Genomic DNA, 16,361 nt, shown 5'->3' with positions numbered 1-16,361 from the left:
TACATATTGTAATTTTTTTCTGAGTTATTCATTGTTCTTTTTTTTATTGAAATATAATTGCTTTGCAATATTATGTTATTTTCTGCTTTACAACACTGTCAATCAGCCATATGTATACGTATACCCCCTACCTCTTAAGCATCCCTCCCAATCCCCTTCCATCTCCTCTAGGTCATCACAGAGCCCCTAGCTCAGCTCCCTGTGCTAGGCAGTAGATTCCTGCTAGCTATCTATTTTACACATGGTAATGTATATAGGCTTCCCAGGTGGATCAGTGGTAAAAGAATCCACCTGCCAATGCAGGAGTCGTGGGTTCAGTCCTTGGGTTGGGAGGATCCCCTGGAGAAGGAAATAGCAATCCACTCCAATATTCATGCCTGGGAGATCCCATGGATAGAGGAACCTGGTGGGTTACAGTCCATGGGCTCACAAAGAGTTGAATGTGACTGAGAGACTGAGCACAGTGTGTGTATGTCAGTGCTACTCTCTCAATTTGCCCCCCACCCTGCCAGCCTCGCTTCTTTGAAAGTGGTGTTCCACACAAGTAAATGGAGGCAGGGATATAAGTTTGCATGTGCTTCCTCAGTTGAGTGAATCAGAAGATATGAAATTGGCTTAGGAATTTACCTCATCTAGGGAAAACAGAGCAATAATGGATTAACGTTGGCTAAATGTTAGGACAATTACACTCATCTCACATGCTAGCAAAGTAATGCTCAAAATTCTCCAAGCCAGTCTTCAATAGTATGTGAACCATGAACTTCCAGATGTTCAAGCTGGATTTAGAAAAGGCAGAAATTGCCAATATCCGTTGGATCTTTGAAAAGCAAGAGAGTTCCAGAAAAACATCTACTTCTTCTTTACTGACTATGCCCAAGCCTTTGACTGTGTGGATCACAACAAACTGTGGAAAATTCTTAAAGACATGGGAATACCAGACCACCTGACCTGCCTCCTGAGAAATCTGTATGCAGGTCAAGAAACAATAGTTAGAACTGGACGTGGAACAACAGACTGGTTCCAAATAGGGAAAGGAGTACATAAAGGTTGTATATTATCACTGTGCTTATTTAACATATATGCAGAGTATATTATGCAAAATACCGGTTGGATGAAGCATAAGCTGGAATCAAGATTGTCAGGAGAAATATCAATAACCTCAGATACGCAGATGACACCACCCTTAAGACAGAAAGTGAAGAAGAACTAAAGAGCCTCTTGATGAAAGTGAAAAAATAGAGTGAAAAAGTTGGCTTAAAACTCAACATTCAGAAAACTAAGATCATGGCTTCCGGTCCCATCACTTCATGGCAAATAGATAGGGAAACAGTGTAAACAGTGACAGACTTTATTTTGGGGGGGCTCCAAAATCACTGCAGATGGTAACTGCAGCCATGAAATTAAAATGAGCTTGCTCCTTGGAAGGAAAGCATGACCAACCTAGACAGCATATTAAAAAGCAGAGACATTACTTTGCCAACAAAAGTCCATCTAGTCAAAGCTATGGTTTTTGCAGTAATCATACATGGATGTGAAAGTTGGACTATAAAGAAAGTTGAGCACTGAAGAATCAATGCTTTTGAACTGTGGTGTTGGAGAAGACTCTTGAGAGTCCCTTCGACTCCAAGGAGATCAAATCAGTCAACCCTAGAGGAAACCAGCCCTGAATATTCTTTGGAAGGACTGATGCTGAAGCTGAAACTCCAATACTTTGGCCACCTGATGTGAAGAACTGGCTCATTGGAAAAGACCCTGATGATTGGAAAGATTGAAGGCAGGAAGAGAAGGGGACTATAGGGGATGAGATGGTTGGATGGCATCACTGACTTGATGGACATGAGTTTGAGCAAGCTCCGGGAGTTGGTGATGGACAGGGAAGCCTGGCATGCTGCAGTCCATGGGGTCACAAAGAATAGGGCATGAGTGAGCAAATGAACTGAACTGAGCTGAAATGCTAGGAAGGGATCTATTCAACTTCATCCTTACACTTAAAAAAGATTTTAACAAGCAGCTAAGTAGACTATGGATGAGAATAAAAAACAAATATCACGTCTTTATTGATCTTGAATCTAACAGCTTTATTTCCTTCCTAAAAGAAATAAGCAAGGAGATAAATGGGATCAGTAATACACGCTGAAAAACAAAAGAAATAACATTCTGATTACTCAGAGGTAGACTATATCTCTGGAAATAATTCTTTTATAGAAACCATTGGAAAACAGTTTAATATTTCCAAAGAAAACAAGACCATATAAGACAAATGGTATATGTGTTTTACACACCCTGAATCTTTACCTCTTTCTGGTAAAACATGTTCCACAAAAGAATAGTGTGGTAGACCTTCTTCCACATAGTAGCGGGCTGGAACCTTCAGGCTATTTGGAGTATGCCTTTCCTCTGCTCACATTGACTACGTGTGGATTAGTGCACATTCCAGAGAAGGTCAGTTTGATTTCATCTTCAAGGATTGACTTGTATGTTAGGAGACAATAGAGCTCTTAGTCCTGAAATCAGAAAAAATATGAAAAAAAGAAAAAACCCTGAAGTTTCTTTGGGCTACATTTTCCATCTTTAGGGATAAAATCTCCTAAAATCCATTGACTGTCCAAATTGGACTTGCCTGTAATGAAAAGGCATCTGAAAAATAAATTGGCAAAATGAAGTATAAATATAAGAAGCTCACAGCATATTAAGGGAAAGAAAAAAAAAAAGATAAAAGAGGTAAAAACAAACTTAGAGAACTGTCAAGATACAACCTGACATATATATCTCTGGAAACAGTACGAGACTTTATTTTCTTGGGCTCCAAAATCACTGCAGATGGTGACTGCAGCCATGAAATTAAAAGATACTTGCTCCTTGGAAGAAAAGTTATGACCAACTTAAACAGCATATTAAAAAGCAGAGACATTACTTTGCCAACAAAGTTCTGTCTAGTCAAGGCTATGGTTTTTCCAGTAGTCATGTATGGATGTTAGAGTTGGACTATAAAGAAAGGTGAGCACTGAAGAACTGATGCTTTTGAACTGTGGTGTTGGAGAAGACTCTTGAGAGTCCCTTGGACTGCAAGGAGATCAAACCAGTCAACCCTAAAGGAAATCAGTCCTGAATATTCATTGGAAGGACTGATGCTGAAGCTGAAACTCCAATACTTTGGCCACCTGATGCGAAGCATTGACTCATTGGAAAAAAACCCAGATGCTGGGAAAGATTGAAGGCAGGAGGAGAAGGGGACAATAAGGGATGAGATGTTTGGATGGCATCACCGACTTGATGGACATGAGTCTGAACAAGCTCTGGAAGTTGGTGATGGACTAGGAAACCTAGCGTGCTACCATCGATGGGGTCACAAAGATTTGGACACAACTGAGTGACTGAACGGAACTGAACTGAGGTAAAAATTGTAGTAGTTATCACAGAAACAAAACCTCAAAATATAATTAAAAGATTTCATTACATCAGAGTCAGAATCAATGAAAATGTTGTCACATGTCCTTGAAAAGTAACTGAGTATGTTTTAGAACTACTGAAACAAAAATAAAAATGACTTAATCATCAAGGAATAAAAATTGATGCTTTAAATTCCATCTGTATGATAAAATGCCAAAAGTCAATGGAATCAAATTCATAATATTTTAAGGAAAATGTTATGCCTCAAGGATTTTTGCCTAGACAAATTGTTTCTCATATATAGAGCAAAAAATTGTTCTAAATCAGTTATGGATTTAAATGTGATGCTCTCTTCTAGTAAACAAATACTTATGATTTCCTAAATTGAGAAATAAACCAAAATAAATATCTAAATAATGGAATTATTGTAGTGTAAAAAGACTAATAAATCTTCCTTTATGTGGTTTGGATATCAATGAGATTCCAGTAAGAATCCAATAGAATAGTGATCTGTTGTCTGCATGATAGGAATAATTTTTCCCTGCAGTTTATGCGCTTTGTCTACCTCTGATCCTTCCCAGTTTCTAATGATATAGTTCTTGTGATGCAATTCTTACTCTGTACTTCATTTGGAATTTCTTGTTTTATCTGATAAACATTCAAACAAAATGTTGTACAATTCCATTCGAGTCTAGTACTTGGAACAATGGAAAAACCTTTATTGTACTCCTAAACATATCTGAAAATAGCCTAGGAAAAATTGATATGAAAAGTATATTTTTCATCTACAAAAGCATATTTTTAAAAAATAAAAACAAAAAAGCATCCTAACTGCCTTGTATTATAATATGATGACTAAAAACCTGCGTAGCTTTAAAACTGAAACGAGTTATTTAAGTCATTAGGTTTCCTAAATTGGAAGATTAATAAACTGTCCAAGGAATTCATATCTGATATCAAGCATCTATTTTTTTTTTCTGTATAGAAGCTATGAACAGCACGTTTAACTAGATTTAAAGTCACATGATCACTCAGAAAATTAGAATAAAAATTATCAAAAAGGAAGAAATAGCTGTAAAATGCACAAGGATAGCAATCTTCAGTTACTATTTGATGGTGAAATTTTGAGCCATTTAAATCTTTTTTTCACATTTCTTTGTATTTTTCACATCAGTATTTTATATTAAAACATGTTTCTAAAATGATATTTTCACTTTGTATGTGCTGTATAATTACAAATATATAAAAATGTTTATTAATAGCAAAAAAAAAACCCAAGAAAGATTAGTGCACCAAAATATTAGTAGCTGTTATTTTAGCATTATGGGCATTTGAGTAATTTTGCTTTTTGAACTATTTTGCTTTTCAATTTTCTATAGTAGGACGTGGTAGGACATTTCATTTTTTATAGATAGAAGTCTTAAGAAATTAAAATACAAATACCTAAGACATTTGTGGCTTTGTGGTTTTAAGAACATAATTTTTATATCAATATTATAGGATTTATAAAAGTTCATTTAAGTGTTCCTGAAGAATCTTAAAAAAAAAAATGCTTGCTAATTACAGCATAAAATATGTGACAAAATTGTTCAGTCTAATTCAATTAAGTAACAGTTATTCCTTAATTCTCCCCAACACAATACTCATAGTTGGAAATGCATCATTTAGAGAAAGGGTTTGCAAGAACTACTAGATAAATTGGGCTTCCCAGGTGGCGCTAGTAGGTAAAGAAACTGCCTGCTGGTGCAGGAGACAGAGAGATGAGGATTTCAGGAGACATAGAGATGAGGGTTCGATCCCTGGGTCAGGAAGATCCCCTGGAGGAGGGCATGGCAACCCACTCCAGTATTCTGGCCTTGAGAATCCCACAGGTGGAAGAGCCTGGGTCACAGAGTCAGACATGACTGAAGCAACTTCACAGGCATGCACTAGATAAATCAACCACCAACTCTTATCATCCTGAGTGTACTGATTTACTACCTGCATCATTTGTTTAGTATTCTGTTTCTAGGAAGAAGAAAATCTTTTAATTTGTTTATTCTTTCCCATAAAAATATTTTGGTTTGAGAATTGAGAGTGTCGACATTTAGGGTGATCTGGTGAAACCTAATTAAATACTAGGAAGACTTGGGTTAGTATCTCAGATTTGTTTCCATAACTTTGTAACTTTGTGGTCTGCAGTAAATCAGTATTAAGGTTCTATTTTATAGAATTATTTTGAGAACCAAAAGATATAAAATACAGGAATATATTTTTAAATTGTACTATATAATTTAGAATATTATATTTTATCCCACCTGAATAACTTACTATAACTAATCTCAACATAGTGATATAAATTTCAATAGCATCGTTATTTATTTTTGCCAAGTCTATAAGCATAGTGAGGGTCATTGTTATTAGTATGTTTGATATGTGTACATAGAACTGTTACTCTTCTTTATTGTTCTTGCTTTTTATATATGCTTTTCTTATTCATAATAAGATTTCTGACTCAGTTTATGTTATAATTAAGCAAAATGTTAAAAGAGATTACCAAAAATACTTTGTTTACTAAAAGACCTTCTCTGTTAACATTGATTCTACTGTTTATCTAACAATAAAGATTTTTAGATGGCAAACTGCTTGATATCAATAAAGACTTTCAGCCATATTATGGGGAAGGAGGACGCATTCTGGAGATCCGGACTCCAGAGGCAGTGACCAGCATTAAAAAGCGAGGAGAAAGTCTCGGCTATACCGAAGGGGCTTTGCTGGCTCTGGCCTTCATCATCATCCTCTGCTGTATTCCTGCCATCTTGGTGGTTTTGGTCAGCTACAGACAGTAAGTATTCACACCTGCCGAAATACGGACAGCTCCTCAAGAAGGCATATTAAAAACTTGCCTCTGGTAAAATGGCTTTGTAGTTGTAAAATATTCATGGTACAAACATTCTGGGAGTGTGGTGTTTTTCTTGTGCCAAATAACCTTCCTTTAAGGGAAAACTACAAACTTTCAATACATTTTTCACAGATTTCTCAGTGTTCTTGTGCTAAAATATTCTTATCTGCCAGGAATATTAGGTTACCTCCTATAGTTTTATTTATGCTCTTCATCAGGTTAAGAGCTTTGGGAGGAAAGGTAGTGAACTGTCATATACAGATACCACAGTTGCAAAGGAAGGTCTGTAACCTAAATATCAATGCATTGTCATGCTAGGTTTTTATCCATATTGTCAAACTTACCCTTATGCAGATATTACAGTTTGAAAAAATCATTTAAAAATCATAGCACACTATATATAATTTTCCATGTGATTTCTTCTTTCTTGGGTAGCCTTGATAGAGTCTATATTGTAACATCTAGCATTATATTTTGGCTGTACAAGTCTTAAACATTTTTCTGGTCCCTATAGACAAGTACATTCATTTAAAATATCTATATTTTTCTTGTTTAGGGTCTTCACAGTAGTCAAGTAAATTTTAGCTAATTTAAACATCTATATTTAAAATAGTCTAGCAAGCAATTTTTTTTATTTGATACTAGATATGGAGAACATTTGTGATAGAGGGTTGTGCTTTTTAAACATATACCTATTGATGATAATTGCTAAAAACAACAACAACAACAACAACAACAAAACTGTGGAATAAGTTAAGAAGAGAGGTAGCCCTGAGGGTGTCACAAAATGAAAATAATTAACAGACAGGAATCATAAATCATATAAATTATTTGACATAACAAATAATGGTAGAATGGCTACTCATCATTTAAAATACCTACAGGGAAAGGACTAAAAAAGTCCTTACATAGTCTTAAACTGTTATCTGTGTTCTCTAACAATGAGGATTTTCTATTGAATTAAATAAGGAAAGGTAATTCCAACTTGAAAGTTGAAGAATGTGCTGTGCATGAACATACTATAGGAATATTTTCTGTCACAAAAACAATGAGAAGTTGCAAATATAACATTTAGGTTGACATACTGGAGTTCAGTGTGTGCTTAAATAAGTTGATATGCCAAATCTAAAGCCTATGCACAAACAATAATGGACACATTTTTAGATTATTAAGCTATCAATCCAATATTAATTTTCATGTTAAATATGTCTGTATCACAGCTACTTTTTCATCCAACTATTTCTGAAAGGAGATTTATTATATCCTGCTAGCATTAAAATAAGTGAGAAAACTTTTACTTGGCATACAAGGCAGTGATCAAAACTGAAGCATCCATGATGTTATGCTAAATGGTCTGAATTTTAACAAAATATTAAAATCCTTAATATTTAAATATTTTAAAGATATATTATTTTATTGCTTTTTAATTCAGTAATCATCTTGACAATCTAAGTAAATTTCGGTTACTCTGTAGATTAACAAAAGTAAACATGTTATAAAGTAAAATCCTATTGTTTTAAAATCTAACTTTTGTACCTTCATTTTCTGCTTATAAATAGATTGGAATGAATGGCTATTCTTTCATTATAAGATGTGTCTTTTAAATTTGCTGTGCATGGAAAACTATGAGGCAAATGTGAAAGTGTCATAAATTTAGTCTCCAGGATTGAAAGTGAAAGTGAAAGCACTCAGTCATGTCCGACTATTTGCGATGCCATGGACTGTAGTCTACCAGGTTCCACTGTCCATGGGATTTTCCAGGCAAGAATACTGGAATGGGTTGCCATTTCCTTCTCCAGAAGATCTTCCTGACCCAGGGATTGAACCTGGGTCTTCTGCATTGTAGGCAGACGCTTTACCATCTGAACCACCAGGGAAATCATCCAGGATCAGCACCTTTCAATTCTAGCTTCAGCTTCAAAGTGAGGACGACTATAACTGGGGCTTGCTGCCTGACTCCATTTCTTTAATAGTCTGCAAGCGCAGTAAACCAAAATGACAGTTATAAAGATCAGAGCATCATTAATATTCCATTTCTCTATCAGAGGAAAAACTCACATATGCATGTTTTAATCCAGTGTTTCCTATTCCAACTAGTTAATTTCTTTGTTTTACTGCAATAAATGTTATTAACAGCTTGTAGGACAGTGACAGTAATAATAAAGTGTTTACCATTTTCACTTTCTGAATTGAAAGACTTAATTCTCTTACAATGTCTTTAAGTCTGTGTTATTATGAGTTTAACCCATAAATTATTCATAATTTAGATTAATTCAGATGTTGAAATATTATGAATGCAATATTTCTCATGTAGCTTTCTCTTTGTTTTCTTATTCATTTTTTCCTATTCATTTGCTTTCCCAAACAGGTTTAAAGTGTAAGTATAATTACTAATATGTTGCATATGATTTTATGTGATATGAAAAGAAAAAAAACAGATAGTGCTAATGAAGTAGTCAGCCTGCCCAGAATCAGGTATTATTTCTCTACTTTATATTTGTATTTTGTATTGAACTAGTTTTTAGTTGCACTTCCTTTGTGGTTTGTGTGTGTGTGTGTGCTTAGTTGCTCAGTCGTGTCCAACTCTCTGTGACCCTATGGACTGTAGCCTGCCAAGTTCCTCAGTCCATAGGGATTCTCTAGGCAAGAATACTGGAGTTGGTTGCCATGCTCTCCTCCAGGGGATCTTCCCAACCCAGGGATCGAACCCAGGTCTCCCACATTTAGGCAGATTTTTTACTGTCTGAGCCACCAGGGAAACCCTTGTGGTTTATGTATATAGAATTGAACTAGTTTTAGACAAATGGATACAAGAGGAAGAAATGTGAAAAAGACAGTTTGCCCTGATATCCACCACCCTTTGGGATTTTGGTTTTGAGGCAAGAATTAACAATCAGTATCCAGGAAAGTCAAAAAGACCAGCCTTGCTCCAATGCAAAAATCACAGGCATTCCTTGGAATCCAAAGAAAATAAAAACTAACCAAATCTCCCTCCTAAACATGCACCTCTACACAGTTCCTGTAGTATCTAAGATGGGTTTAAAATCATTTTTAAGCAAAATAACTTTTCTTTAAATAGATGGAAGACCAATAATAAAAGCCAATTGTTTATCTTCTATGGGCTCCTAAGTAGAGCTAGTGGTAAAGGACCCACCCGCCAATGAAGGAGACATAAGAAACCTGGGTTCGTTCCCTGGTCAGGAAGATCCCCTGGAGAAGAGCATGGCAACCCACTCCAGTATTCTTGCCTGGAGAATCCCATGGACAGAGGAACCAGGCAGGCTACTGTCCATAGAGTCACAAAGAGTCGGACATGACTGAAGCAACTTGGCACGCACATGTATCTTTTTTATGCCTTATTATGAAAGAGATCCATTAAACAACCACCAATTATTAATCACATGTTATAAATATTTTTCCTTCTCCATTTAATATTACCATTTAACTTAATTTGCAAATTTTTCTACTGAATTTACTGTTTTTCTTGGAGTAAACATTCTAAGGAACTAAGGAGAAGGGGTTTTAAGTAAATGATACTCTGTGGGAAAGCTTTTGTAACTTTATTAGTTAAGTAAGTTCAAATATTTGTGTAAAAAATTTTGAGTTTCTCTGATAAACGGACTTTATTATTGAAAGGTAGCTTATTGATAAGTATATGATTTCTAAAATGAGTTTTACAAAACCTCCTTACTTTACCAAAGACGCCAAGCTGAGTGCATCAAGACAGCTCGAATCCAGTCTGCCCTCCCTGCGGCTAAACCAGCAGCGCCTGCCCCCACTCCAGTGGCCATGCCCCCGCCACCCCCGCCGCCCCCCGGGGCTCATCTCTATGAAGAACTCGGGGACAGCACGATGTAAGTAGACCTTTCAGGGACGTTTAGAAATAAATGGGTTTTGATGGATGCTGTATGGTGAGTATTAAATTTCAACTTGATGTGGAAATACTGTTTACAGCCTATTTTGATTATTACATTTTTTAAACATAAAACTGTTAAGATGAAGACCTAAGAAAGTTCCATTGGAGAGTAATAGCCAAAAAACTAACAAAAGAACATTAATAATTAAACAAACAAACAAAAAAAACTGAGTAACAAGAAAGAAGTGTTCAGTTTGAGGAGACATTTGCAGATGAGTAGTTTGAGTATTATATTTAATTTCTAAATCTTCAGAATCAAGGATTTTCCCCCAAATTAAAAATTCTGAAAATATTTTTCTCATAAAAAATGAGGAAAATAAAGCACAGTCATAAAATAGTAATTCCTGGTGTGGTACCAAAAGCCAACTCCCATTTGGTAATCAAAAGTCCACTCTATGCTCTAAAATAATAGACTTTTCTAAGATACTATTTTAAGCTGTTATAAAATAGAATTAAAATCTGAATGAAAATAAAGAATTACTATCACATATATAACCACTTAGGAATATTATTTTCATTATATTTCTTTCAAATGAGAATGCTGTTATAACAGTATTTCTCATGGACTATTTGGCATCTCTAATCAATATTTTGAAAAAAAATCATCATTTTGAAAAAGAGTTTAAATTATTCCTGAAAGATTTTATGGCTTTATAGCATCTTTAATTTCTACCTCTAACCTGAATTCCTTTGGAGATATTTAACTTGTCCATATTTAAAAAAAAAAAAAATTCAAGATATATCAACATGAAATGCAAAACAACCAAGGATATTATAAAATTTTGAATATGACTAAATTAAATCCAGGAAAACTATTATTAACTGAACTTTGGAGGAATTGAGGAACTAAAACACATTCTACTATATTACATTTGTAGCATTTACTAGTAGGAATAAAGCAAGCCTCAAAAATTATGAAATTTATTTTTTAATGGGAAAATTGTTTTCAAACCTATGTATCAATATTATTAACTGTATTAATACTATTATATAGGTTATATTGAAAATAGTTTTTAAAATACTAAAACTGAATTTAACATATAGTTTAATGCTAAAGTTGAATTTAAGAACTTAATGCCTCAAATGCTACTCCTGGAGTAATAATATTGGATTAATGTTTTAAATATTTTTTTCCTTTTGTATAAGTTGGAAATGTGGTTTCTTTTTCAATTATTGGTGAATGTTGGAATTGAGCCAATAAGATTTGATTCTAAACATGTTCAAAACTAAAAATGATTTATGTGTAAATTTGAATGTGCTTTATTTGAAATTAGTGAGGGGTATATACTAATTTCTATTTAACAAAAGCGGGAATACTATAACGTCACCCAGAATCAGTACAGTTTGATAGCAATAATTTTCAAATAGCAATGCTTAGGGACTATTTTTATATGAAAAATTGTAGTAGATAGTAGAGGATTTTGCAATTCTTATTTGTATTTATTGAAGTGTTTTAAGTTTTACACATTTAATGATCTTTGACAAATGTTTAAATTATCTATTCAAAAACTTTTTGCAAGAATTCTAGCCATAAATTACTATAAAATAAGCTATCTTCAAATGAATTATAATCAACTATTTTTTAAAAAGACAAAGGGTATTTTGAAAAAAAGGTTTCATAAATAATTAACAACTTAATGTAGACTCAATAATTACTCTGTAAAAGTCATATTCCTTCTAAATGAGACTTAGGTCTTCTTTGTAAATCAATGTGGACTAATTGTTCATTTCGGACATAGAAGCGATTCCTAGAATCTCATTTTTAAAATTCTGTTTGAGAATTGAAGTCACCCATGTTTAATAGAGGTGAATTTAACTATGTATAGGAGATATTGGGTTGGCCAAAAAAATCCATCTGGATTTTTCCATAAGATGTTATGGAATAAACCAAATGAACTTTTCAACCAACCCAATAGATAGCTAGATGTAACTTTATGTCATAAGACGACCAAATAAATGTCATGTGATTTTATCTAAAGCATTATTAAAATCATTCATATTAATAAATAAAAATATGACACATACATTTTCTCTTTTGATATGAGTATTAAGTATGTAAAGCATATTCTTGTTAATATTTTCATAACCATCTCAATTTAACTATAGTTAAAACTTTTTTTTTCTATCACATGTTTTCTCTTTCTCACCTGTGGATACATAGGCATAAGTAAGTAAATAATATCATTCTAATACAAGGGCGTTAGAAAAAAAAATGCAATAGAATAGACTAAGTGCCGTTTTGCTCTATATACAGTAATCTTCATCTTTTACTGTACATTTACTTTTAAAAAGAAAGCTATGTTTCCTATACTGCATTCCGTCTTTATATCTTGAAATTGCATGAGCTTAAATGTATTCCCAGTGATAGTATGTCTGCTTATGAAGGGAAGTTTCAAAATTCTCTTTGTTTTTGTTAAAATTACTTATGGATATCTTTCCATCAAAAATGATGTGGTATCATTGAATAGATAGTTCTTTCCAAGAAAAATAAATCCAAGAATGTATTTACACAGAAACAACTGCTATATATCAACCATATTTTTAAAGACTACCTTTTGTGATTTTGAAAAGCAGTTGCTGTTTGTTTAATCCAAGTTGTCTCCACTTTCTGAATTATTCAGGAGATCCTGACCACCTGTGAGAATTCTCTCTTGCAGTTTGCAAGTTTGCCAAATAACACAATAATTATATATCATTATATTGTCTCACCTTTCATCCTGATTTTTCAATGTAGCTTTTAAACTTTAATTAAAAAATCCTTTTATTTCATCTATACTATGTGGGTAAATATTAAATGATAATAAAAATGAATCTGTTACTCTGAGCTTGAGAAGCAAAGTCAAATGAAAGACTATTTAAAACCCCAAGTCTCCCTGTCTTTCTGGGAGAAGGGTCCCAGTTCTTTCATTGGAGGCACTTATTTGTGCTCTTTGACATTCCATTTTATTTATGACTCACAGTCACTGTAATTCAGTGACCATGTCTGAACAAGTCTTTCAGTGATATCAAAACTATTACTATAGTAGTATATATTTTCATTAAAGTGTGGCCTAAAATTTGATCTGTATCATGTTCAAAAGAAATCCAGAGTCTCCCTTCTTATTTGTAATATTTATAGTGCTTTTTAAATCATTAAGCATAAAATTAAAATGGAAGAAAATAATCTCTCTCAAGATACTTAAATACAATTTTTCAACTGTGATTTAGAACTCTATGAGAGAAACCCTCCCATCTGTCCTCGGAGACTAATTCTCTTAATCTAGAGAACAGAAAATCTTTCTGCATTCTCTTGCAAGCTTTACCTCATATAGGAGAGCACTTTTAACTCCAGACAGAATTACTAAGATGAGAGATAATGGGCAGGTACTGAATCAGATACAGCTAAGGATCCATTCCTTAAAACAGTCAACTCTGATCATCTTTAACAAAGGCAAAGGGTATGAAACCACTGCCCAACATGTTGCTCTGTAACTTGGAAACTTGTGACTTACACTTGAGAGAACTGTTATGTGTGGTCATGGAAACTTCACTGTATCAAACTAACTGAAAAAAAAGAAAGAAAATCAGTGTGTGGATTGACACATTTTTTTTTTTAATGAAACTTTTTCATGCTACTCCCAGCTCTCTAGCTTTTCCTGGCCTGCCTTTTTGAGAACAGAAACATCAAAGTAATGGTTTGCTTCAGTAGATTAGTGTTATTTGGCCTTTTATATTTTGAAGTAGTAATGAGAACCATAAAAACATCTTTCTCATGAAAGCTATTTCACAACCTGTTTCCTTACATTTCATTATCTTCTTTTCTTTCAAGTCTTTTCCTTCTCTACCATTTCCAACAAAGCAGGGAAAATAAATCAGTCTCAGAAGACAGGACACATCAGCACTTTTCTTCCAACACTGTTGAGGCTCACAAGCAGACTCACATAGATGGATCTCTTAAGAACAGCTGGCCCAGGACTGCAAGAGAATTCACACTGATGTCTGATGAGGATGCCCTAAGTGCCCACAGTACCATTTGCAAGGAATACACAGATCAAAGATCAACAAATTCAGACTTTTTACTAAGAACAGATTTTGTTAAGTCATTTTTACCCAAAACACAAGCCAAGAAAGAGTTTCTGAGGGGCCCAAGAGAAAAGACTCAGAGGATGTGGAATCGCCCAACCTGCTTACCTAGGAGACCAATGTGGGAACTTCCTGATAGATCAGAAACCATAGCTCTAAAGCAGTGGCAGAGCAACAGGCAGAAAGCTGAAAATGAAAGCACTGGAACCAATCCAAACAAAAGAGGTAACAATAGTCCCTTGCTTACAGTCGAAGATGCAAATGTAACAGAAAAAGAGGAAACGAAGGAAAGTGAATCATTGACTATAAAAGGAACAGAGCAGTTGCAATCTCTGTCTTCAGACTCTTCGCTTTCCTCTCCTTGGTCTCACTGCTCTTTCTCCACTTTGCCAACTGTTTCAAGAACTGTGGAACTCAAATCAGAACCTGATGTTGTTTCTCCTGCTGACTGTTCCTTGGAACTTTCTCCTTCAATGCCTTGCATTTTAAATTCTGAGTTCCTTAGCAGAGAGACACCTACTTGTTTGATGACTTTTGAAACCAAAAAGGACATTTTTGAAAATCTTCCCCGTCCACTAAAAATCTCTCCTCCCCCTCCTCCTTCTTGTCCTCCCCCTCCTCCTCCTCCTCTTCCTTCTCCTCCTCCTCTTACACCTCATATCCTTACTCCTTTTGCTGTGTCTAGTCTTCCTCCTTCTCCTCCTAACCCACCTCCTCTTCCTCCACGTCTTCTACTTTCTGTTCCCTCTTCTCCTTCCTCTACTTCTCCTCCACCTCTTCTACCTTCACTTCCCTCTCTTCCTCCAGCATCTCCTCCTCTTCCTTCTTCACTGCCTCCTTTGATGTCAGTTCCATCCACCAAGTGTGCGTTTACACCAGCTATGGAACATACTGTCAATGTGACACCAGCCAAGGAAATGAAATCCACTATGATACAGTTGTCAACATCAACAACACTGTGTAATGCAAATCCTCAAAGGGAACCAAAAGGCATTCTTAAGCATATAAAAAACTTAGCAGAACTGGAAAAGTCAGTAGCTAACATGTACAGTCAAATAGAAAAAAATAATCCACCAGCACAACCCTCAAGACTTCAAATGAGTTGTCCTTCAGAGACAACAAATACAGAAATGACATCTGAACAAAACCAGGAGAATTTGCACAATATTGTTGAAGGAATTGAAAAACAATTTCACAGTCATTCTACTTCACTGTAATGTTTCTTTTTTAGTTTTAAATGGACAACTCTTTTCTTGACCATAACCTTCCAGTGGAGGCAAATTTGAACATTAAAGAAGATACTATTATTTTACCCTAAATTCAATGCAATGCTGGTTTTTCCTCATTTTTAATTTAAAAGATTATTAATCTCATCATTACTAACTCATATTATAGAGTTCCCTTAACTTTCTTAACTACGAAGTAGCATTATTTGTCTACATTTATTTAAAAAGTAAGTAATTTCAATCTATTATTCAGTGGGTATATATGGGCATGAAAGTTAGATATCCAACTTAAACCAATGGCTTGTTTATCATGTTAAGTTTTGCATTTACTTTTGATCATAGTTTTACATGAGTGTTCCAGGAAGACAGCAGACTGTTACAAATAAGCTAAAATATGATATCATATGTCCCGCTATTTCCTTGAAGCCCATGTATTTGGTAAGAAGAAATACTACCAAAGTAAAATGTTATGTATCTAAAAATGTAGGAGATGACAGACATTATGGTATTCCAAAATAAATCTCAGGTGCTATAGATGTAGACTTCTGTTTTCTTATAAGAACATCCTTTACTCTGGCTTGCTTTTATCTTACTAGTATGCTTATACATTTGATAAATCTTTTACTTTTCTCAATTGCTGTCTTATTCTATTTATTTCTCATTGTGCTTTCTCTTCCTTTCTTTATAATGGAAATAAATCTTGAATTGTTGACTTTTGTAAGACATTTCATTGTTCCCACAAATGTTTATAAATTGTTCTTTAGTTTTACTTGTTCACATTATTATATCATCTCCTTAATTATAATTTTATCATGAGTCTCCTTCAAAAATAATCTTTATCTCCAGTTTAATAAAGTCTAATCAGTTTCATCAAAAGAAAGTTAGA

General features: G+C 34.3%; 1 protein-coding gene and 1 non-coding gene across 15 annotated transcripts in view; one reads left to right on the top strand and one right to left on the bottom strand.

The window, feature by feature from the left end:
* PCDH15 (protocadherin related 15) overlaps positions 1–16,361 on the top strand; it is a 797,082-nt gene that overhangs the window by 764,732 nt on the left and 15,989 nt on the right. For 4 of the 14 annotated variants that reach the window (XM_081573684.1, XM_081573685.1, XM_081573686.1 and 1 more), the window contains 4 exons: positions 5,996–6,214; positions 8,640–8,648; positions 9,973–10,125; positions 12,349–12,354. In XM_081573684.1, coding sequence (XP_081429810.1) covers positions 5,996–6,214; positions 8,640–8,648; positions 9,973–10,125; positions 12,349–12,354 — 387 coding nt within the window. Of the gene's footprint in view, positions 1–5,995; positions 6,215–8,639; positions 8,649–9,972; positions 10,126–12,348; positions 12,355–13,995; positions 15,569–16,361 lie in introns of those variants that run through there. The other 10 variants (XM_081573683.1, XM_081573682.1, XM_081573681.1 and 7 more) reach the window with 4 other exon arrangements.
* On the bottom strand, positions 8,076–8,148 carry TRNAC-ACA (transfer RNA cysteine (anticodon ACA)). Its single transcript has one exon. It is a non-coding gene; the product is annotated as a tRNA-Cys (tRNA).

This window comes from Giraffa tippelskirchi, chromosome 2, assembly GCF_054371585.1.
Source record: "Giraffa tippelskirchi isolate mGirTip1 chromosome 2, T2T-mGirTip1v1.2.pri, whole genome shotgun sequence".
Classification (NCBI taxonomy): Eukaryota; Metazoa; Chordata; class Mammalia; order Artiodactyla; family Giraffidae; genus Giraffa; species Giraffa tippelskirchi.
This window is presented reverse-complemented; position numbering and strand designations above follow the sequence as displayed.